The 23425-nt window shown below is 32.8% G+C and overlaps 2 protein-coding genes across 2 annotated transcripts in view; both read right to left on the bottom strand.

The window, feature by feature from the left end:
• Positions 1-1734: 1734 nt before the first annotated feature.
• Positions 1735-8901, bottom strand: c12.2 (von Willebrand factor A domain-containing protein c12.2). Its single transcript, XM_035375233.2, has one exon. The coding sequence runs from the start codon at positions 8899-8901 to the stop codon at positions 3427-3429; it is 5475 nt and encodes a 1824-aa protein (XP_035231124.2). The 3' UTR covers positions 1735-3426.
• Positions 8902-8968: 67 nt separating this feature from the next.
• Positions 8969-23425, bottom strand: part of LOC146998507 (recQ-mediated genome instability protein 2-like) — a 73203-nt gene continuing 58746 nt past the window's right edge. The window contains exon 3 of the mRNA XM_085810846.1: positions 8969-9120. Within this exon, the coding sequence (XP_085666972.1) occupies positions 8969-9120 (152 nt within the window). The remainder of the gene's footprint in view (positions 9121-23425) is intronic.

Below are 23425 nucleotides of genomic sequence, written 5' to 3'. Positions count from 1 at the left end.
TTCCTCACAATCCACTACCCAAATTCAAATGGACAAAAGCTCATGCTGGAACAATAGAAACAAAATAGCTGATGAACTAGTACCAACAACTCTCCTATGCAGCTAATAATCCGTCTTTACCTCAACATTTCCTTCCAAATCATTTATCTTACTTGAACAATAAACTAGAAGATTTACTTGACCTCTGCAAACAGCAATGGACATTGGAAAATACAAGTAGAACTTTCCTATTCCTACCGGGTACCCTCAAGAGAATTATTATTCTCCAATACAGCAATCACCATCTTTCTCACGTCACATGGTTCTTTCCCCGAATATCTTAAAAGATTCCGTCTCCATTACTCAAACCTATGTATCTTCAGACATACTGGCACTCTTGATCACTACCTCTTTAACTACGAAATCACAAAGGATCTCCACCTCAAGCCATTTACCACAACTTTAGCACAACTCTGGTTCAGACAAACACTATAAAAATTTAAATGCTCCATAAAAATGGTTGAACAGGGGATTCTGATTTAATTAACTATATCATTAAACTATAAACTTCTACATATGGACATTCTTTCACTTCTTCAAGACATGGAGTTCTATGTATGAACTTCTACATATAATTATATGGACTTCAACATAAGACAGTTTTATTTTATTACTTTATTAATTTTACTACATATAGACATTGTAATATTAATATTCTTCTACATTCTACAAGATATGGACTTTTACACAGATTTTATATTTATATTTTATTTTTAAAGTTATATTAGGTATTCAACATTTCTAATTACTTATGTTTTGTACATCAACCAATTGTAATGTAACATGTACACTAAAATGATGGTATGACTGGCAAATGATCACCATTCCGTAGAGATGTCAAATTTTGAAAAATGTACGTTTTCAACCGAATATGGGCATCTGGAAGGCCAAATTTTGAATTTGTTTTATTATCTATTTCATATTTTGTAAACCTTTGACGAATTTTTGATTAGCAAACTCAACGATTTCAAAGCGAGCAATGGCAACTCTAGGGGGGAGGGGAATTAATCTCCAGCGCTCGAGATCGTGTATCGAAAATTCTAAAGATATGATCATTTAAAAATTATTTTGCGATATTGCCGTTGAACTGAATTTTATGGTTTAAGTGCAAAGAACATGGTATTTAATAAATAAAGGTAACCCGCAAACGTTAAAAAACACCCCTTTGGGCTTAATGTAAAATCTGAAAGCTTTCAGTTTGACAATTTTGTACGCAGGCAGACATATGAAGTTTTACGCCAAGATACCAAGAAATTCACAGCTTTTATGTGATAATAAATATGGCAAATTTTACATGTTGTTTTGTTTTTCTGATATATAAAATCCTGCATTTTAATTTTAAATAATTTGCACGATATTTGATATTATTTAATTGTGGCCGAAAAATCAAAAGCCCACTAATGGACTTTGCATGATGCAATTTCTACAGATAGCACTACAAAATATGTACTGGAAATAAAGTTCAATTCCAAAAGTTCTAGAAATATATATTCAATTATATGTAAAAATCTCTTATCTGGGATTGGAATAAGCCCAATGGTGCTAAGTAAATGGTATTCTAAGGTAGTAGTAATTAGTACTCAAGAATCAGCATCAATATCATAATTCTTTTCTGTTCTTCCTAATTATTACTGCGGTAGATCTAATTATAAACATGTAGTGTTTCTTAAACATTAAAAAAATCTTTATCATAACTCCATTTTTTTTTTCCTGTTTAATCATCAAAGAAATTACTGCAATGTACAATATATTAAGATGTATAGTTCTTCATTAATTTTATTAAAAAATAAATGGTGATAGACAACTGAAATCCACGACACTAGTGCAATGTGCATTTTGTCACAAATACAGTTTAAGACATCACAACAAAATACCAATGTATGGCAGCATTGAGAAATGGGACAAACAGTTAAGCGATACCAGCAGTGTTGTCTCAATATGTGGAAAACATGAAAATTTTATCAATATAGTTTAGTAATGTCAAAGCCATGTTAATTTTTGCTACATTTTTCAGGTAACTGGAGTGTCATAAGAGAAGAAATTACTTGAGCTTAAAAGCTTAGAAAAAATTTCACAAAATAAAATGAATGCTGAAAACTAAACTTTTTCTTTGAATCTGATGACACAGCTAATACAAAAGTAAAAGCAAAGAAAATGAATATAAACTTTATTTTGTAATTGGCTGCCTGATATTGATTTGATTAAATTAATACGAAAACATAGCACACAAATCTATGCAATAAATCATAAATAATTTAATACAAAATTACTTATATTTAAAGATACAATACAGTCAAAAGTCGTTAATCCGGACTCGTCGGGACTTCGGCGATTCCGGATTATCGATTTTTCCGGATTATAGATCATCAGTTTAAATCTGGTAAAATGGCATGCAGAAATCATAAAATTAAAAACATGAAACCGTAATTTACGAAATAAAGAACAATTATGATCTAAAGGGTATCAAAATTTACAAAAAAAGCTTAATATTTATTTGTTTACTTTATTAAACATTTCTTTCAATGTAAGTTGTTTCAGTTGCTTCGTTTTTTATGTGATAATACATTCTCTTTAATTCTATAAACAGACATAATTTCTTGTTCAGTTACAAAGTTCCGCTGTTCAAGTTCTATAATTGCTGTGTCGAGAATACCGACTAATTTGTCAATCGAAATTTTTTCGTTTTCAATAACCTATGTTACTTTCTTCGCTATCGGAAGCGAATTATAATGACGAGGCATTTGATTTAAATCATATCAAAGACGGAGTACATCGAGATGAAATACTACACTGAGTAAGCAATTATAAGCCAAATAAAATAAAAACATCTGCTCTTAAGATAAGGAGAGTGTTGACAAATCAACTTCCAATTCATTGCACGCCGCCGCGGCGTTAAAGATAAACAAAGTTTAGATAAACAAAAAATATGCCTTTATCCATTTTTTGCAGCAATTCCACTTTTTGTTTAATGGACTCCGAAAGATACTTTCGCTTTGTATATAATTTACATATTAGTAAATATATATCGGAAATTCTATTTGACATAATCGAAAGTTCAAGCTTACTTTTATAAAATTGCTCTAACAGTCTGCAAAAAATAATAATCCGGATCCAATTCGAAGATTAAGGAACAACGCAATCTGCAACATTAACTGAAATAGATAATTAGATAATTTTAGCTTAGCTTATCCCGTCCGTTATACATTAAACGCGCATTCGTAAACGTATTTCGCGCACGCGCAAATTCGCAGCGGTAAAGGTCTTACGCGCATGCGCAGAAAGTTTGTAGCTTTGAGGTCCGGATTATAGATCATTCCGGATTATGGGTGTCCCAATTAACGACTTTTGACTGTATTTACTTATAAAATTAATCTGTTTCAATACTTTTTAATCTCTAAATAAGGCAGAAGTAAATATCTTTTGTAATATCTCAGTGAGGTTTGAAGAGTCAAAACATATAAATCCTCGACCAGCTGGTAATTTTTTAGATAATACAGATGCCTGATTACCTAGTGAACCTATAAATATCACGAAAGCATTAACTTTAGCATCTGAAATCAAAAGATTTCCGAATGACTTGGGTGAAAGGCCATACCTATCAAAATTGGCGTCACTTAAGACAATGACAAAATATTCATCAGCATCATTTTTTGTAATAGTCTTTATGGCTTGTGAAGTTGCTTCCAGTGTATTATCTCCACTCATGCAGAACTGAGAATGAGCATACATTTTCTTAAGAATATTTAACCGTTCTTTATTGTTCTTTGGAGGGCTACCAAACTGTGCAAATTCAATGCAGTGATGTTCGCCAGAATGACCTATGATTTCATATTGAAATTTTTCCTGATATCCATCAAAAGCTTCCATTACTAGAACTACACTTTCTAATTCTCTCTGAAGTCTGTTGTCATGTCCATTGAAGCGATACATACTTCCACTAACATCAACAACAAGCCTTAAAAGCTTTGGTTTCTCTTGTGGACTTCCAACTTCTGGCTCAAGATCTCCTCTTTTTCTATAAATGTTTTTCTCACCTGTTATACTTTCAATTAATTTTGTATCGTCAAATTCTCCAGATGTCTGGTGTTTCATCCACAGCCGCTCCTTGCTTTTTGCTTGCAATCCCTCTAGAATAACACGCAAAATATTAATTTGTTTCTTAACATTAAAAAGAAAGTTTTCATATAGCTCAGCATCATATTCACTCATTTCTATTTCTTTAAGCTTGTCTTTATATGCCTTCATTGCCATTTTCCTGGCAGCATTTTTGATTTCCAAAGGGACTGCTTCTTTCTCAGCATCTGATACTTGGAACACATTATGACCTGCATCTAATCGATATGGGCCACCTTTCCCTCCCAGGCCTGCAGTATCTCTTCCACCAGTACCACCAGCCCAGGTATTCCCTCCAACATGAGGTGCCCCAGTTGAATCTACTTTACCATGCTTAGGCTCATTTACTGCATTTGGATTCACATACTCTATAGAAAGCTGCTGATTACTATCCAAACCTGCAAGTTTTTTCCACTCCTGAAAGGAATTACTTAACGAAAGTCGATTAACTTCCCATTTCCTAATACATCCTTTTGCATCTGCTGTAAACAGCTCTTCAGCTGATGACATACACATTATTAAATATTGCTCAGATGTATCAGCTAACCAACTAGCAAAAGGAGACATTCTTGGTGGGAAACTGATGCGTAAGTAATAATAAATTGAATCTTTGACATCTACCACTTCTAAATATCCACTATTGTTATTACGAAAATTAACTCTTTCAAGGAGGGCATTTGATGGAAAAAATCGAACTATTTGTGAAGTTAGAGGTAATATACAACTTTTCACATTTTCAAGAGAAATTCTGCTATTTCTTGGGTAGCCCATCACCTGTAAAATATTTCCATTGAAGAAAGAACCAGAAATAATGGATGCATAATCCTCTGAATTAGACATTAATGCTTTATGAACATTATTATTAATCACATTCAAGTTTGACACTAAATTATGATTTTTTATTAATTTTACATTAAAATTTGAATGTCCAAATAAATCATCACATTTCTTAATTTTTCTCACAAGCCATTTCGATGAATCTGAAATATCTACAATGAAATTACTTGCTTCACCTCTTAAAATTAAACTAGTTTCATCTAATACTATGATTTGCTTAATATTTTCTCGTGTTTCTACATGAAGAGATTGATTAGTGTGAAAATCTAAAAGTATCAGCTTTGAACCATATTTACCATAAAGTAATATTTTCTTACCAGATGGAAAGCCCACGTGCAACTGAAAATTGCTTTGTACCGGTTTAGAATACACAGCACGAGTAATTTTAGAAACTGCTTCTTCAACAGCATTAAAAAAATGTACTTTATTCATGATTCCATTTGATGGATTAACTAAAAATGTTTGTTCCGTCATACTCTCATGGAAAAAAACAAATCCGTCATAAGGTGAGCTTAAAGTGCAAATTTTTATTTTTGGCTTAAATCCACTTCTCACAGTTGGAAAATATCCAGACAAATTGACACAGCTTAATATTGTTTTGACAGTATCAATTTTGAACAAGGATACTGGGTTTGCTGTTGCCACATAAATAATTCCATCATTTAAACTTGGTGACGTTGCCATGTCAATGGGAATATTATCATCATTTAAAGGTAGTTGGTAATAACTTTGTTGTTCAGAAAATAATGTAGCTCTTGCATCTTCAAAATCAAGATTTTGTGACAAGACAGGTAACTTACAAATATTTTCGCAATACAGTTTATGTAATTTTATCGTCCAGCAATCAGAAATATTTTCCACCTGCCACTCTGCTTTATAATGAGGTTTTGGAAGATTAAATTTATCTGCAATTTTTACTTTGATGGTTTGATTTTCACTAGGTATTCCATGTTTTTCAAATAATCTTTCCAATGTTTCTTTTAATTCTAAACTAAAATTATCAAAATCAAAAACATTTTTTAAAACATGTGATATTCCATCCTCAGGATATTTATTAAGATGCTTAACAACATTTACAACTTCACGTGTAGAATAAGGATAAGAAATTAATCCAGAATCTGACATATATCGGAGTTCTCCAAAAAATTTTGTTAACTTTCGAAGTATGTATTCTGGTACCTGAGGGCCATACTGATGCAACATTGATATTTCTGATTCAAGTGTAGGGTTATCCACAGCATGACAGCTAAATATATCACCCAAAGTAGCAAAGAAATCATTACCCAAAAATGGAAAGCCCGGTCTGTTTGCCAAAACTATCATTCTAAAATCAGGATGCATAATTACAGTATCAGAATTTTCTTGTGAATTTGCATCAGTGTGGTGTATAATACGTCTGCCATCTGAAAGCATCATTTCACCTGATTCAACTAGAGCTTTCAAAATACTAGTAACATGAGTTGGTGCTTTGTCAGCTTCATCCACTACCAATATATGTCCAAGCTGAACTGCTCTTAAAAGTGGAGAATCCTCATAAACAATTTTACCATCAACTACAGTTGGCTGTTGAGTCAAAGACTGGACAGTTGTATCCCTGTGTAACTGAATATATTCTCTAGGCCGATTTAACAGCTGTAAGAAACGGTCAGCTATTTTATTCTTTCCCACACCCTGATTTCCTACCAAAAGCAAATGCTCTCCCAAAAGAAAATCTTGTAACATGGCTTCCATTACTTCTAAATGTTCTTGGCTATTATAGAAAATAATTTCTGGAACTTTGACTTTACTAGAGCCAGGTGTAGAAACAAAGGCACTTGTACTTCCTATACGAAGTTTGCTTTCATTCACATCAATATCTCTTAAAACTGATGTCTGAAGATCATCAATACCACAGCCTTCAAGAACATTTTCAACAGCTTGTTTAGTAAGCTGAGGTAAAAATTTCAATAAACAAGCTTGTGTTATCAATGAAAAGACACTTTCATTTGGGAAAGAAGATAATCTTCGAGCAATTCGAATAAGTTGCCGGGTAGAAAAAGATCCACTAACATTCTGCAGAGCTTCATCTTTAGAGCTTCTCAATGCATGGGCAAAATTCAAAACTAAATCAATTTTCTCACTTATTTTCCCTACTAAACTTTGAATAACCATTTTTTCCTCCTGTAAAGATAAAGGACGTACAACATGAAACATAAACATAGACATCAATTCAGGAGTCATCCAGACATTTTTGGAACTCTGTTTGGGAGATTCAGCTAATGCTATAATGCGAAATGAGGGATGTATTGGTAAAAGTTTTCTATCTTCCATTTCTTTATCTGAAAGTTGACATTTTTCTTTAATCAATTTGTAACGATCATGCCGTAATAACCTTGTTCCATCATACAAATACATTTCACGGTCATGTATCAGCCTTTGTAGCACTGACAAAGTACTAGAATGAAGTCTATGCAAGCCATCTAACACAAGAAGTTTTCCCTCTTGTGCAGCTTTAACAAGCTGAGAAGGCCTCCATAATGTATTTCCTTTTTCATCTGTAATCCTTTGTTGTAGTAAATCCCTAGCTGTCATATCTTTATAAAGCATAACCATCTCCACAGGATAATTAAGAAGTGAAGCAAATTGCTTCACTAAAATGGACTTTCCACTACCTTTATTGCCAACAATACAAAAATCTTGAACTGTATGTGTTTGAAACATATCGGCTAAAATACTATCATGATATGGATTTGGGATGAAATTGGGATGTGAAATAACTTTATTACTTTGTTTATGGCCAAGTACATGAAGTACAGTTTTTTCACCATCAATATGAAATTCTACAGGGCAGGAAAACTTATTATTTCCATATACATTTTTAATAACTTTAACATTAGTCCTAGTCTTTTGCGGATTAACTGTAAATGTCTTTAATGTGTGCAGTACAGCCTTCTGCGCTTCTTCAGATAAAATTGAATATGGATACATCCATTTTAAAATGCATTCCATTGGAAGGGTAGGAAAATTATTCAACAGTTCTAATGCATTATATAAATTTTCAATGGGAAATTTTGGAAGACCTAAAGCTGCTGATTCATTAGAGACGAATGTGTAGCATGCTGAAACAAAATTTTTTAATGCATCTTTTGAAATTTTGTAATGTTGATCAGAAAACTCACCAATTTGATCTTCAAAATTTAACTGAACAAATCGAGCTTGGAACCTTGATCGAAATGGTGGATCAAGTGGATTCCCTTTAAATGGAGGTACAGGTAACCCTAAAGCAACTACTCTAAAATCTTCTGATACACGAACTAATTTCCATTCATCTAAAACTTTTTTTGAATATTCAGATAAAAGCTTATCATACCTCTCTGGAGCAATAAGAAAGCGTCCATCTTCAAGCTGCATTTCACGATTTTCAAGCAAATTGTTTAATACAGGCAAAACATTTCTCTCAACCTTCTCAATCCCATCAAGAATAAGAAACCGCCCTTCAATAGCTGCACGTACTGCAGTTTGATCTATATAATGAGCTGTACCTTCTAAAATCTCTCTTCTCTGTTTCAAATCATTTTCTGTAGTGTCTCGAGACAATACAACATATTCTACTTCCTGATGCATTATTTCTAAATACTGAAGGATAATGCGACCACGAAGTGGTCCTGGTAAACCAATCAAAAACATATCTTGCTTCAAAAGATCTTTTTTCATTATCCATTGCAGATGACGAATCAAACTCTGATTAGGTATCTTAGGTAAGTATCCAACTGGTACTAAGTGTGGACTCTTTGTTTTACATATGGGTTTAGATACATTTGCTATTTTCACCAATTCCTTAAATTCTCCTTTTTCACAACATTTTGCCGATACAGAAATACTTCTTGGCAGATTAAGCAATAAAGGATAACATTTAAAATAATTTAGTAACATTCTACACAGATTTCTGCATATAATAGAAAAATAAAAATTTATATTGGTAAAAAGATACAAAAAATTATCAACTGCTTTCCATGAATTTGTAGAAATCTAATACTTCTAGAATCCACAGAGTTTCTGCATTTTTTTCAAATAATTCTGTCAGTTTCATAGCTCTGATTTCAACAGAAAATTTAGTTGATATTACTTCTCCTATAATCATAGCATATGATCCTGTAAGAAAAGAACAAAATAATATATCCAGGAGTAAAATCATATTAAATTAAAAATTTAAAGTTCTGATTATCGATTGCATGATACTTTTAAGCTCATTTACACAGTGTTCCCCCTTGATAGTACAAGAATTAAAATTTTGTTTAAGTAAATTCCTTCACTGAAAACATTCCAATATTTATCTGGAATAATTTAAATTATGTATTTATATATTTAACATAAAACATTAAATAATTTTTAAGGCATTTCAATAAACAGACTGTATAACTTAAAGTAACAAACTTAAATTTAAAAAAGACAATATATGCATACACATATATTAACGATAAAATAACGGGACAAACTAAAGGACCAAATGATAAAATAAAAAATGACAAAATAAAAATGTATGTTCCAAACTCTTTAAAACTGGTTTAAACTGGTTATTTTGTCATTTGCATATAAAATTACTGAAGTCATTTTTTTACTAGAAGATATTCTACAAAAAAAATTTGCTTTGAGATTGAACGTTATATAACATTAAATTTTGTTACTAATTAGGTAAACCTGCAACCCAAATGTTACAGATGGTTTGAACAGTATATGATGATGCATGATTATCAAGAACACAAGTGTATGATTATCAAAAATGCAAGTAATTTTAAATGTGGCTGCAGAAGCACGACCGTTCTTAAGTGGTATGTGGATCTCTAGACAAAACAGGGGTTGGAGGAGGAGCCCCCTCCAACTTTTGGGGGCTCCACCACCAACCCCAAAGAAAAATAAGGGAGCCATGGCTGTTGAAATTAAGAAAGAAATCATATATAAACATAAGCGTGGTGTAAGAGTGACGGAATTGGCGAAGACTTATGGCCTTTTAACAACGACGATCTGAGCTCTGAAAAAGAAGGAGGAAATTAAGAAACTTGATCTGACCAAAGGAGTTACCATTACTTCCAAGCACCATCTGAAACTCCTAGAAGCTGTTTTTGATGTGGATTAAAAAGAAGCAGTTAAAAGGTCGGTATCGGAAGATATCATAAAGGTAAACTAGGGTTACATTATTTACCAGTGTTATTTATTAAAAAAATTGATTTTATGTTGATATTTTTGGGGGTGTGGAACAGATTAACTGGATTTCTATTATTTTCAATGGGGAAGTTTGTTAGCAGATATGAGAAATTCGCTGTACAAATGACAAAATAAAAATGTATGTTCCAAACTCTTTAAAACTGGTTTAAACTGGTTATTTTGTCATTTGCATATAAAATTACTGAAGTCATTTTTTTACTAGAAGATATTCTACGAGCTCAATGCTGGAATAAATTAAACTCATATCGAGGTTCCACTGTATATATCTTATCTTCTATATCATATTACAGGATTCAGGATAACTGAGTATTACCTAATCTCAGTTCAGTTAAGTTACTCAGTTCAGGATAACTGAGTAACAGAGTATCCGATATTGTATTATGTACATGTAGCATTGTAGCCTGATATGCAATTCAAACCTTACTGTAAAAACACCTTGAGTAATTTAATTTTGGAAAAATCTTTTATTAAGTTTGCATAATCAAGAGAGTCGATGATTTTGTGCTCAATTGATATTAATGTTAAGCTATTCAATTGTTCTTGCATCATGCTTGTTTACTGGTCACTCATAATCAGCACGATCTTTGAAAACATGCATTCAGCAGATGCGACAGTTAGAGGAACAGTCAAAGTGATACGTAATGCAACACAGACGTTTGGGAATTAATCTTGCAAATTGTTCTCATATATGAATTGCAGACTTTAAAGAATACCAGTACTTAATGGCACTAAACCTGCTAAGTTGTGCAATTTGGCATATAAATCATGAGCATTAACATCTGACTCAGTAATTTCATCTGTTAAGATATCGCTGAGAACAATAGCAACACTTTCTCAAGAACAACATATTGCAACACTTCCTCAGGTTAGTTTCGCTCATTCCTGTAATGCATCCGAAATTGTGCAGGAAACCAAACTTGTCATAATGGGCTTTCACGTAGTCAATCGTTCAGTCATTGACATTACGGCTTGATCTAGCAAGACGTTGAAAAAATCAAAGTAGAATTAGTGTTTAGGACCACATAAGGGCTCATCACGAGCTTCATAATTGTGTTGCCTTTGGACCCTCCTTCTACATCTTGCGATGTGAGCAGCTGGAAAGCTTATTTTGCTCTCGTCCATCTACAGTTCTGTAGTTAACTCTTTAGCTACATCGATACTTGTTTCTTTGTAGGATTTGCAGGAAATACTTGTTTCTTTGTAGGATTTCGTAGGATTAGCTGCATCAATACTTGTTTCTTTGTAGGAAGTCGATTGTGTTCTGAATGCAATTCAAAGCAACATCGAATTGCACGCCCTTACTTTCCAAGATTTTGCTCACACTATTAACTTTTTCCAAGAGATTGTGCCATATTACTAACGATAACAAGAAAGAGTAGCGTTTAATTTGGTTTAAAAAACCAGCAACCTCCGTTCTTGCCTTTGGATCATTTGTACTCTCAGAGACCTCAATCAATGCATCATAAATTGATCCTGAAACCTCACAGCTTTAACAGAATCTATTTGACACTCCCAGCATGTTTCTGAGATTGGCTTCATTGTAAATGATTTCACATATCACTTGAGCATATCCCAGCATTGAGTTGATGCAGCAAACAGCAAGTAAGTCTCATGTAAAATCTCAAAAAGGTTGATAGCCATAGTTGAAGATTTCGTTATATCGCTGAGCACTAAGTTTAAGCTGTGACAGCCACATAGAATATAAAACGCTTTCGGATTTAGCTCAAGTATGCGTTTTTGTACCCTGCGTTCTGCCCCTTCAAAATGGATCCATTATCATATCCTTGACCTCTGCAGTTTTTTAGTTGCAAATTTAGTTCATCAAGCTTTTTCAAGCATACTTCTGTCAAATTCAAACCTGTGTTACTACCTACTGTCAAAAGGCCTACAAAATGCTCACAAATCTCAACTGTTGTCACAAACATTGACAATTCGTATTATCATTTTGTATATCATTAGTCATTTGCTTCTGATGGCTTGCATCAGGAGTACAGTCTAGCATGATGGAGTAATATTTGGCAGCAAATATTTTACTGAGTATCTGCAAATATTTTCTTGAGAACCACTTTCCCCATCAAATGGACGAGTTCATTTTGGATATTATTCCCTAAATAATGGTTATATATCCCAGTGTTTTTTGATATGTCATAGATGCTCACATAAGCATCTATATTAACCTATTAACGGTTTGACTCGTATTTTCTCGTTCTTTTATTACGGATTATTATTAGTTTAAATGTACCCTCGAAAATGGATCTTCCCGTGTTTTGGTAATAGCGGAAAAATGCGCCAAAAACGTCTAGTCCGTATTTTTGTACGTCTTCCAACCCCCATTGCCTAAGGGGACAAGGGTCCGCGCACCCCTGACGGCAATGGGTAATGGCTGTCATTAGCACAGGGAAAAGTTTTCTTGATGTTTTGAGATAAAGGCCTTACACTGACTCTAACGAAACAAATTTATTACCAGTTACAAAGTGAATGTATATATAAAAGGAATTGAAGAATTTCTGTTTTAGAACAAGTATTGAAAAAATAAACAACTTTTTATAAAATAAATTTTTATTTATGACTCATAAAATTATTAATGAATTAAAATGAGAAAAATAATGTATTATATAATTTATTGGGAACACTTGATTAAATAATTCTCTTTAAAAAAATTCTATAAATTTATATCACAAATAATAAAAAAGCGTGCAGCTCTCTTGATAAATTTATAAATCTTATACTTTTGACAATACGATTCGATTATTTGATTTCGTTATTTAAGAATCTATTATTCTTGTTATAAAACTGTACAGGAATTTTTCAAAGGGGCTTTTATTCCCATTAATCTGTACAACAAATTATTTTTCTCCTTTTGGTTGTCTTTTACTTCCAAAATTCCTCTTACCTCATAAAAGTATAGTTTTAAAAATTCACCCAAAATCAGAAATTATATTAATTTTATGCAAATTTTATTTCAAAAGCTATTTTACGCTCTGTAAAGTGATGCAAACTTAAAATCTGTGAGATTTTTAGTTTATTCTTTGAATGGAAATCTGCGCAAAAATTTTTTTCAACATTAAATTTTAAGACCTCTAAATCGAATTTTATAAAACTCGGTTTACCTTGCCGTATTTCCATCCGTAAACGGGGTGAGTACAAAATTTGGACTCGGTAGCTTATCGAGAAAAAGTCTAAATATGGATGACGAGCTTCTAATTATAGTGACAACACACCGTGATTGAAATGCATACAGTTTTTTAAACAAACTTGCTGACTCTTAAACATTATATTTTTAAACATTTTGGAAAGTTCAGTAAATGCTGATATCAAATAACCGTCATTTTTATAACATTCTTGGTATTATAAAGCATGTATGTGACATTCATATGCGATTCCCGACAGCTATGTTCATTTATCAAAGTGGCTGGTTTTTCGACAAACACAATTATATATTAAGATGCTCATTCTATATCCTCCACTATCTATGATACTCATTATCGATATTTAATTATGTTCTATATCTATACAGAAATATTGGTAAGACTGAGAGAGGTCAACAAAATTTTTGCAAATATTTAATTATTTGAGTTACATAATTATACTAGCTCAGGAAATTTTGAGTCATTTTGTAAAAATAATATATTTTTTTTTAAATTCCTTTTTCGCCCCCCCCTTATGCTTAATGACTTTATTCTGATGACTGGAAGGTTATGAAAACTAAAAGCTGAGTATATAATTACAGATCTCACTAATAAATGCTTTACAAATACTACTCTTCATATTTCAGCAGAAGTTTTTGAAAACGCATTTATATAGATTATTGTAGAAATCGACAAAGTTTTATATTTAAAATGTTTTTCTTCCCCTAATTATCAGTTGCTTATGAACGTATTAAAAAAGCTTTCCCGCTCAAAATTTTAACTATTTTAAAATATTCGTAATCGCACTCGATTTGATGTTTACAGTTTTTTCCCCTGCAATTTCTCTAAAAAGAAAGAATTATAATTGTATTTAATAAAGAAAATTTAATGGATTTGGAATTTGTGCAAGAGGACTGAAACTATCATGGAGGGAATTTCTATTTGAACCCATGTCGAATTACCAGTATTCAGCGGTTTTAGCGATTGGCCACTGGAACCCCTCAAAGCCCGATTTAAAAATCTTGTTTAGAAAACTTTCATCTTGATTTAGAGTGATAGGTGTCGTAGTTTGAAGGCTAGGATTATTTGAATACAGCAAAACACACGAGGACTATCTGCTTTAAAGTAGAAAGATGCCTTTCCAACGAATAGCTCATACTCATGTTATACATGGAAAAATACCACACAGCCATCGCATTCGTTCGTCTGAGTTTGAATCCAAATCCAACAACTAATATTTAGCGGTCTAATCGGCCACTGATATGGCTGTAGTATAACCAGACTTATTATTATGTATTATAAGATATGTATTACCAGACTGTATGGCATCTAAATTAAGAAATTAAAAAAAAAAAAAAAACTCTTCTGAGGTAATCTTCAACTCAAGTTAAGCTTTTTTTTAATGCTAATGAGTAATATAATTATGAAAGAGTTCACGTCATTTGTGTCATTTTCCGATTGTTAGGTAAAATTAGTGTGGTTTCAATCAACGACTATTTAAACCTGCTACAAGGAAAAAAAAAAAAAAACATGAAAATTTTCCTTTAAAATATCAGGAATTATTGAAAAAAAAACTTCTGTAATTTATAAACAAGGAAACATATTTAACAGGGTTCGTACACATTTCCTTACATAAAAATTAAGGACTTTTAAAGAGTTTTAAGGACCATCAAAGAAAAAATTAAGGACCTATCAGCAAACAAAAAAACAAATAGAATAAAGCAATTATCCATACAAACCGACTTCATGCTTGTAATTTCACTTTAAGAAACTAACAGAAGTGTGTATTATGCACTATTATTAAATTCACTTTAATATTTACCATAAAACAATTTTGAAAATTAAACTAACTCCCTACAAGTTATGAAGTAGATAACATTAAATTAGGAACATAATTTCTTTAAAAACATGTATAAGTGTATTTTACACTAATAACACTCACTATCTTAGAGATTTACATGATTATTACTAACTTATTTGATATTTATTCAAACACAGTCAACTACTATTATAATCACAATGTAAGAATATTTTGCAGATTAAAATAACTGATTTGTAAACATACAATTTATTTCCTTGGTTTTTTGAAAGATACTAGAATAATAAACAGTACAATAAAAGGTACAAAACATTTGTGCTTTTTTTAAATCTGAAATCATTTCAGCTATTTTAACATCTAATTTATTTATGTCTATTTCCTTTTCTTTAACTATTCTTTTAAGTTCATTTGCTTTGATAAACAAATCAATGTTCATGCTGGTCTCAGCTTCATCTGCTAAAGCATCTACTTCTTCATTAATATCTTTAATGTCCCTTTGAAGAAATTTTTTCTTCTGCTTCATATAATCTTCCTCAATGATATTTCTTTTAATCTTTGAATTTTCAGATTTAGTTAAAGATTTTTGTTCTTCTAAATACTGCATATATTTAGATCTTGCAGAAGCTGCTGCTAATCTCATTTCGTTATTAATTTCGATATTAAGAACAATTCCAGAAAATGTTATGTAATCAAATACTGTGCGTTGAAAAATGTATGATGAATCACTTAAATTTTCAATTTCAATTGCTTTATTTACAGAGAAGCCCCTTTCCACAGAGGCCTGTCCATGTGACAAGATAAGCATCATTTTCACTATTTTCCATATTTTTGAATAGTGAAAATCATGAAAATAAGAAGCGAGAAATGTGTCAAGAGAAAGATTTTGAGGATCAAAAGTAGAAAATTCATGTAAATTTGTCTTTGTCTAGAAACTACTTTGTCTAGAAACTCTCCAAACTACAGCAGAATTTCATCCCAATCATCTTGTAAAACACGTTTATTCTGCATAATTACCGTTAGAACTATTTTCATTTTGTTCTGGGCTTTTTCTGGACTTTTAACCATCAATCGCGGGTCTATACAAGATGCATTTCGAATAAGAGAATAATTTATTGGACATTTAGACATTAAGTGTTGTACTATTGTTAAGACACATTGTTGATCTTGTTTCAATGCAAAACTTTCAGCTTGTGAAATGTCCTTCTTGCGGCATTTATCATTCATTAACTGCTCAGCATTGAATCCCAAATAAACTTTACTTTTATCATTATAACAAATTGGATCATTAAAATTAAATTTATAAAGATTTTCTGCTTTAGTTATTTTTGAATATTCTAGTTTCAAAATTTTAAAGTGCTGAAGGCAATCATTTACAAGTTTTAAGATATCTTCAGCAAAAAAGGGAATAAGTGGTTTATGACTTTGATAATATTTAAAGAAAGGCAATAATATTTTCGACAGAGAGAGATAAAAATTTAATTTTATAAGAAATATTTTATCTTTAGTTGCCTCCAAAATATTTGAGAAGGATTTCGATGAATTTTTTTTTAAACTTCCCCCTTTCAACTTCTTTAATGTACAGTAACAATTCATCCCATATTTCAATGGCTCTTTCAACTGCTGGGACATTTTGCAACCATCGGTAAAAGCAGAACTTCACAGGTAGCTTTTTTTAAGCCAGATATACTTAAAAAATCTTCACGTCTTGCAGGAGAATCTTTAAAAATCCAATATAAGGAGGATAAGAATGATGGAATGTCCCAGCCAGTGGATGACATCCTATGCTTTTGAAAGCATTGTTAAGAATGTGTAAACCACATGTACCTAATGTCAAGCATTGAATGTTATATTCCTTTGTCAAGTCCTGTTGCAATAAATCATAAAATTTCCAGTTTACTGCAGGACCATCCATCGATATTTGTAAGAGTTTTGACAAGTCTAGTTTTTCAACACATTCATAAAATTTGGATAAACTAATTTCACTTTTTGCATGCCCTATAAATGCAGAAGTAAGGTACTGAGTTCTGACCTTATTTTCGTGATGCCAGTACCTCACATAAATATCTAGTTGCTTCTTTTGATTTGTCAGATTAAGAGTCTCATCAAATAGTAATGTAAAAAACTCCGCATTTTTACAATGCTTTAGTAACAAAGTTTTAAAATAAGGGCCAACACCAAAATAACAGATATAAGCACATTTCTTTTCACCACATGAAAACTATTTTGTAATGGAACTATACGGGAACATTTTAGTGAATAAGGGCCCAATATCATCGCACGATTTAAAAGAATAGTGGCTTTTGATGCACTTAAAAGCCCACAATATTTCTGCATCTGGTAACTTCAGATTTGAAAAGAAAAGAATTTATTTTATTATTTTCTACACTTATTGATGTTGAATTAGCGGTTACATTTTTTCCTGAAGTAGATGGTTCTTCTAACTTGACAAAATTCATGATACTGTAAGAAGAAACTCTGCAGTTGAGAAGGAAAAGATGTTTTGCAGCTAAAAGGGGCATTACATGCAAGGCATTAGTAAAATTAAGTATCGCATATATATGTATATAATGTATCGATATATATATATATATATTTCTTATTATATATATATATATATATATATATATATATATATATATATAATAAGAACTGTATACTGAAAATATACATTTTTTACTATATATATACACAGTACAAATTCCGAGATCCGGACATCCAATATCTGGAATGATCTAAAATCCGTACCTCAAAGCCACCACCAACCAATTTTTTAGGGCTTTTTTAGAGGGAAGGGGTATGCTTTACGCATGCGCATTAGATTTTTTTCATCATAAAAAAACATGCCGGAAATCCCGATTCTTAATTTCAGTTTGGCACTAAATAAAATATCTCATTATTGAAGAAATAATTATTTTAGCATAAATTTGTGTGATTAGTAACTTGACTCCATAGCTGCGTATCTGCTTGGCATAATCTCAAACCGAAACATTTGTTAATTTTACACCAACTAATATTTTATATCAGGGGTCTCCAAACTACGGCCCGTGGGCCACATCCGGCCCGCGGACAGATTTTGTCCGGCCCGCGGAGAGCTAGCATACTTGAAAACTCCTTTTAGAGAACATATTTTTTATAGCAAATTAAATTTAGTTTACTGAAGTATTCTAATTTTATGTTGAATAATTATTAATATGACATCTACATTGATATGGTCATGGGCTAACTACTCATAACATTGTTGTAGGCTTATTGTTATTGTTTTTGTGATAAGTTGGATAAAGAAACACAGAATTGTAATGAGTAAAGACATGTATAATATGCAGAAAATTTAACTTCAGTACATAATAACTAACAAATTATTGAAATGAATCCAACTAACATTTTATACATTTTAAATATAAACATAACTTATAACAAGCATAATGACATATGAAATACTAATGAGATTTATGTAACTGAGATTTTCCACTGACAATAGTTTGTAGCTGTGGACTAATTTTACTTGTACCAATTATTAAAATAGATTTAAGATGCTCATCAGTTAATTTAGATCTGTAAACATTTTTTGTGTACTTCATTTTGGAGAAGGTCTTCTCACACAAATAAGTAGTACCAAAAACAGAAAACAGCCCACAAGCAAATTTATGCAAATTATCAAATTGTGTCAGTGGAAGACTCTTATAAAATTCCAACAAAGATGAGTTTTGATATTTGTTCTTAATTATATCAATGCACTGTAGATCAATCATTTCCATTTGAAGTTCCGGGGCTAGGGTTTCAATGTCAGTATCAAAAGGATTCTGAAAAATCTTAATTTGATTCGCAATGGCATCAAAGTCCGAGAAACGAGTATCAAAATTTATTTTCAAAGCACTCAAAGTTTCGATTGCAAAATCAATAGGAAACTCAGTCTCAGTGGTGTAGCTGAATATTTCACATGTTTTAAAATGTGAAAAACATTTACTTCGTAGTTGTGATTGAAACAGTATCAATTTCTTCTGGAATGATTTGATATTAGTGTATAAATCAGGAAGATGCTGGTTTTCTCCTTGCAATCTCAAATTCAGTTCGTTCACATGTTTTGTCAAATCAACATAGAATGCTAACTTCCACAGCCATGCGTTGTTTTGTAATTCAGTAAGAGGGCGATGCTTTTCATTCAAAAAAATTTCGATCACTGCTCGAAATTAAAAAAAGCGCTGAAGAACTTTCCCACAACTAAGCCAACGTACGGCAGTATGATAAGGTAAGTAATTTTCTCCAATCTCTTCAATAAATTGTCGGAATTGTCGGTGATTCAGCCCAAAAGATCTATTAAATTAACAGTTGATATGACTGGTTTCAGAACTTCAGACATATCCAAACATTTTCCGCACAAGGACTGTTGATGAATGATACAATGTAAGACTAATGGTTTTGAACCACCATCATTTTCTACAGCCTTTGACACAAGAGCGACCACTCCTTTATCTTTCCCACTCATGTTTTTGCCTCCATCAGTTGTAATACATTTCAAGTTTTTCCATCGAAGGTTCTTTTGATTAATGGCCATTTCAACTCCTTTAAAAATATCTGTACCAGTAGTTGTGCCATGAATACTATACATATCAAGAAGTTCTTCATGCACTTCATAGCTTTTATCTACTCCTCGAATATAAATCAACACCTGAGCAGTATCTGACACATCCGTTGACTCATCCAAGGCCAAAGAAAACCACTCAACATGTCCATTTTTGTCGAACAGTTGAGAGGATATATTTTCAGCAATGTTTTCTACCCTTCGAGCCACAGTGTTTGCTGACATACTGACAGTTTTTAATAAATTTACCTTTTCAGGGCATATTTCTTCGGCTACTGCAATTATGCATTCTTTGATCATTTCTCCATCGGTGAATGGTTTTCCACGTTTTGCAATTCAAGAGCCACACGAAAGCTGGCACAAGTTGCAGCCTCTTGTTCAGTTTTGAGTTTTGTAAATGAAGATTGCTGCGATTTCAATCCGCGTTTCATAGCTTCGAATTTTTCTGTCCGCAAACTCCCTGTATATTTTGAATAATTTCGAAAATGTTTTGTTTCATAATGACGTTTAACGTCATTATGAAACATTCGAAAATGTAACATTCGAAAATGTTTTGTTTCATAATGACGTTCTTTGAGAACGGCTATGCTTTCATTGCAAATCAAACATAGCGCCTTGTTACTGGACTCAATTACGAAATACTGAATGTTCCACTGATCTTTGAATTTTCTGCATTCACTATCAATTTTTCGCTTCTTTTCCATACTACTAAATCACACACAAAAGCAACAATTCAAATCAAAATACTGTTACAAAGATGTCTTAAACTTAAACACGTTTTAAGGAGGTATGCACTATTTTATTCCACAACAGTGTCATAGGAACTGACTTCTGTACGTGCTATTAGCGCCATCTGTTAGTGATGGAAGGTACTACCTATTTCCGCTTGTGTCCACCAGATGTCGTGTCACGTTACTCCTCATGGCTCGTACTCTACGACTAATCTAGAAATTACAGATAATGACAGGAAAATTAATAATATGCAGTGCTGCCGTTTTGCGGACTTTAGTCCGATTTGCAGCCTTTTTTAAACGTTGCGTACTTTTTCGGACTTTTTTATTCATCAGTGGACTATTTCACTTTTTACCACCGGCAACAATGATAATATGGTTTTGGCCCTCGGAACTTACTGGAGTAATCAGTATGGCCCTAAGGCTGGAAAGTTTGGAGACCCCTGTTTTATATCCTTGATGCCGAAATCGGGAATCATTATTTATTATATTTTGCTTTCATCACACCGCATGTTTATCAACGGATGACAACTTGAGTGATGACTCATGCAGCGACGCCAAATAACAGAGTATTATCCGATTACAGATTTAAATTTAATGCGCTAAAATGATAACAAGGGAAGATTTAACAGAAATTTCTTTCCTTATGCTGAAAATAGATTTTGTTAATGATACTCATAGGACAAACGATTATATTTAGTGCTATTTGAATTAAGAATAACTGATTTGTTATTCACATAAAGCCAGAACCAGCGCCAGAGCTCGCATGGCCGCACCAGGCGGCAGAATTTAGCGAAGTTAAACAGAAGTTTTTCATTGCGATGACAATGCCCCAATCATTAATCAATTAACGGAGGGCGAAATCTGTAGTATGGTTCTAAATCCAGAAAATACAGCTACCGATAGTGAAGAAAGTAACAGAGAGGTTACTGAACGAGAAAAAATTTTGATTGACAAGTTATTCGGAATTCTCGACACAGCAATTACAGGACTTGAACAATGGAACTTAATATCTCAACAAGAAATTATATGTCTATAGTATTAGTCTAAAGTATCAGCAGAAAAAACAAATCAAACAACTCACATTGAAAGAAATGTTTAATAAAGTAAACATATAAATATTAAGCTCTTTTCTTTTGTAAATTTTAATACCCTTTAAATCATAAATGCTTCATTATTTCATAATTCACGATTTCATATTTTCAATTTTATAATTTCTACGTGACATCCTAGTAGATTTAAAATGATCTAATATCCGGAAAAATCTCAAATCTGGGATCCCCGAAGTCCCGACCTCGGACTTTGTACTGTATATATATACATATATATATATATAATGTAGTAAGCTCGCCTAAAAGTTACCAAGAGCTGCTGCTCCAAAAAATTCAACACGTTTTAAGAAATTAATACATATGAAAATCAAACCATTAAACATGTTAAACATTAAAAAAACAGAATCAGATTGGAGGGTTTATATTTATTTTAACAACATTTATTTTAAGTTTAAACTATCTTTCCTGTCAAGCCTTACTTTCCCCTGGAACTGCCAATGCCAGAGTATGTAAATTTTAGTAGAACGCGCAAGGATTCAAATTATCAGCGGAAGTATTCTGAGTTAAATAGAAAGGAAACGAGTTCGAGAGGTGCTGTTCTTACTTCACGAGCGCGGAGGTAGTTAGCCAGAAATTGAAGAACCACGCGTTTCGGCCTGTGTGCTTGCCTCGGAGAATTGTTAATCGTTCAACGTGATATTCAAAGTTTGCTGAATTAGCAGCGGTATTGTAACACGCGGTGAGGTTAGTTACTTTTAGAGAGCCTCGTAGTTAGAGTCTTGTTATTATTTTCTTTTCAGGTTCTTATTTTTATTTTACCGCCGGGTCGGCGTAGTTTGTGAGCGTCAAGAGCACGCAATTGTAATTTCTTAAGTTGAATAAAAAGGGACTTAAACCCTTAGCAAGACTCTGTCTATTTTCCAGTTTCAACAGTCACCTCTTGGTTGCGTGCAGGTTGGAGGCGCGCAACTCTACATTGGCGCCCGAACACTTATCGAACTGAAATGGCCGAAAATCGGATGGAAGCCGCGGGACAACACCAAGAAATGGCAAGCCAATTGGAAGGATTTGGATACCTGGTCCAGACTTTGATTTCGACGTCAATTTCGACGGAAAAAATTTGGTGGCGATATTTCTAGAAGGCCTAGAAAATCACTTTCAGCTCTACCCTGTGCCTGAAAGACAAAAAGTTGCCATCGCCACATCTGCACTAAGAGGACAGGCCGCGCTATGGTGGAAGAATATAGGCAAATTTTTATTAGGGGAATTTGGAAGCCAGACATATACATTTGAAAATTTCCAAAAATTGTTAGTATAGGCCTTCCCCATAGTGAAAGATCGAGCAAGGCTGGAAGCTGAACTATGTAGTTTCTATCAACGGGATATAGAAGAGTTGACGGACTTTATTTTGCGAAAAATTAAGCTGACGGATATTCTGTATGGGAAGAAACCCGACGCGGAGATTATTGAAATAATCTTACCAAGATTGTTACCTGCTGTTCAAGACTATTTCGAAATTAGAAACCCAAGCACGTTGCAGGAGCTCTTCGAATTGGCGGTGAAGTTTCAAAATCGCAGAATAGCGGAAAAAGCTAGAGGGGCAACGTATTCTCAAAGTACCCGAAGGAAATCTTCAAATGAGCAAACCAGAAATGCAAACCGCTCTTTTGGGGGAAAGAGCTATCAAGCTAACTCATCGAACCTCGAAGGTCAAGGCCCAAAACGAAAATTCGAAAACAAACATCTGCGTACCCAGAAGGCAGAACTTGAAAGGAAAGCTTTAAACGAGTAGAGGGGCCTGTGAAAGCGACGGTCCAGACCCCGGAATTTTTTAAAAAACCCTAAAAAAGACATTTAAATACGGTCATCGTAAAAAACTCTCATCTACCAATTATACAAGTCCTGGTTGGCGATGTACCAGTAGA

This window comes from Stegodyphus dumicola, chromosome 2, assembly GCF_044657685.1.
Source record: "Stegodyphus dumicola isolate Sdum_Otavi_A_Nest chromosome 2, ASM4465768v1".
In the NCBI taxonomy this organism is placed as follows: domain Eukaryota; kingdom Metazoa; phylum Arthropoda; class Arachnida; order Araneae; family Eresidae; genus Stegodyphus; species Stegodyphus dumicola.
This window is presented reverse-complemented; position numbering and strand designations above follow the sequence as displayed.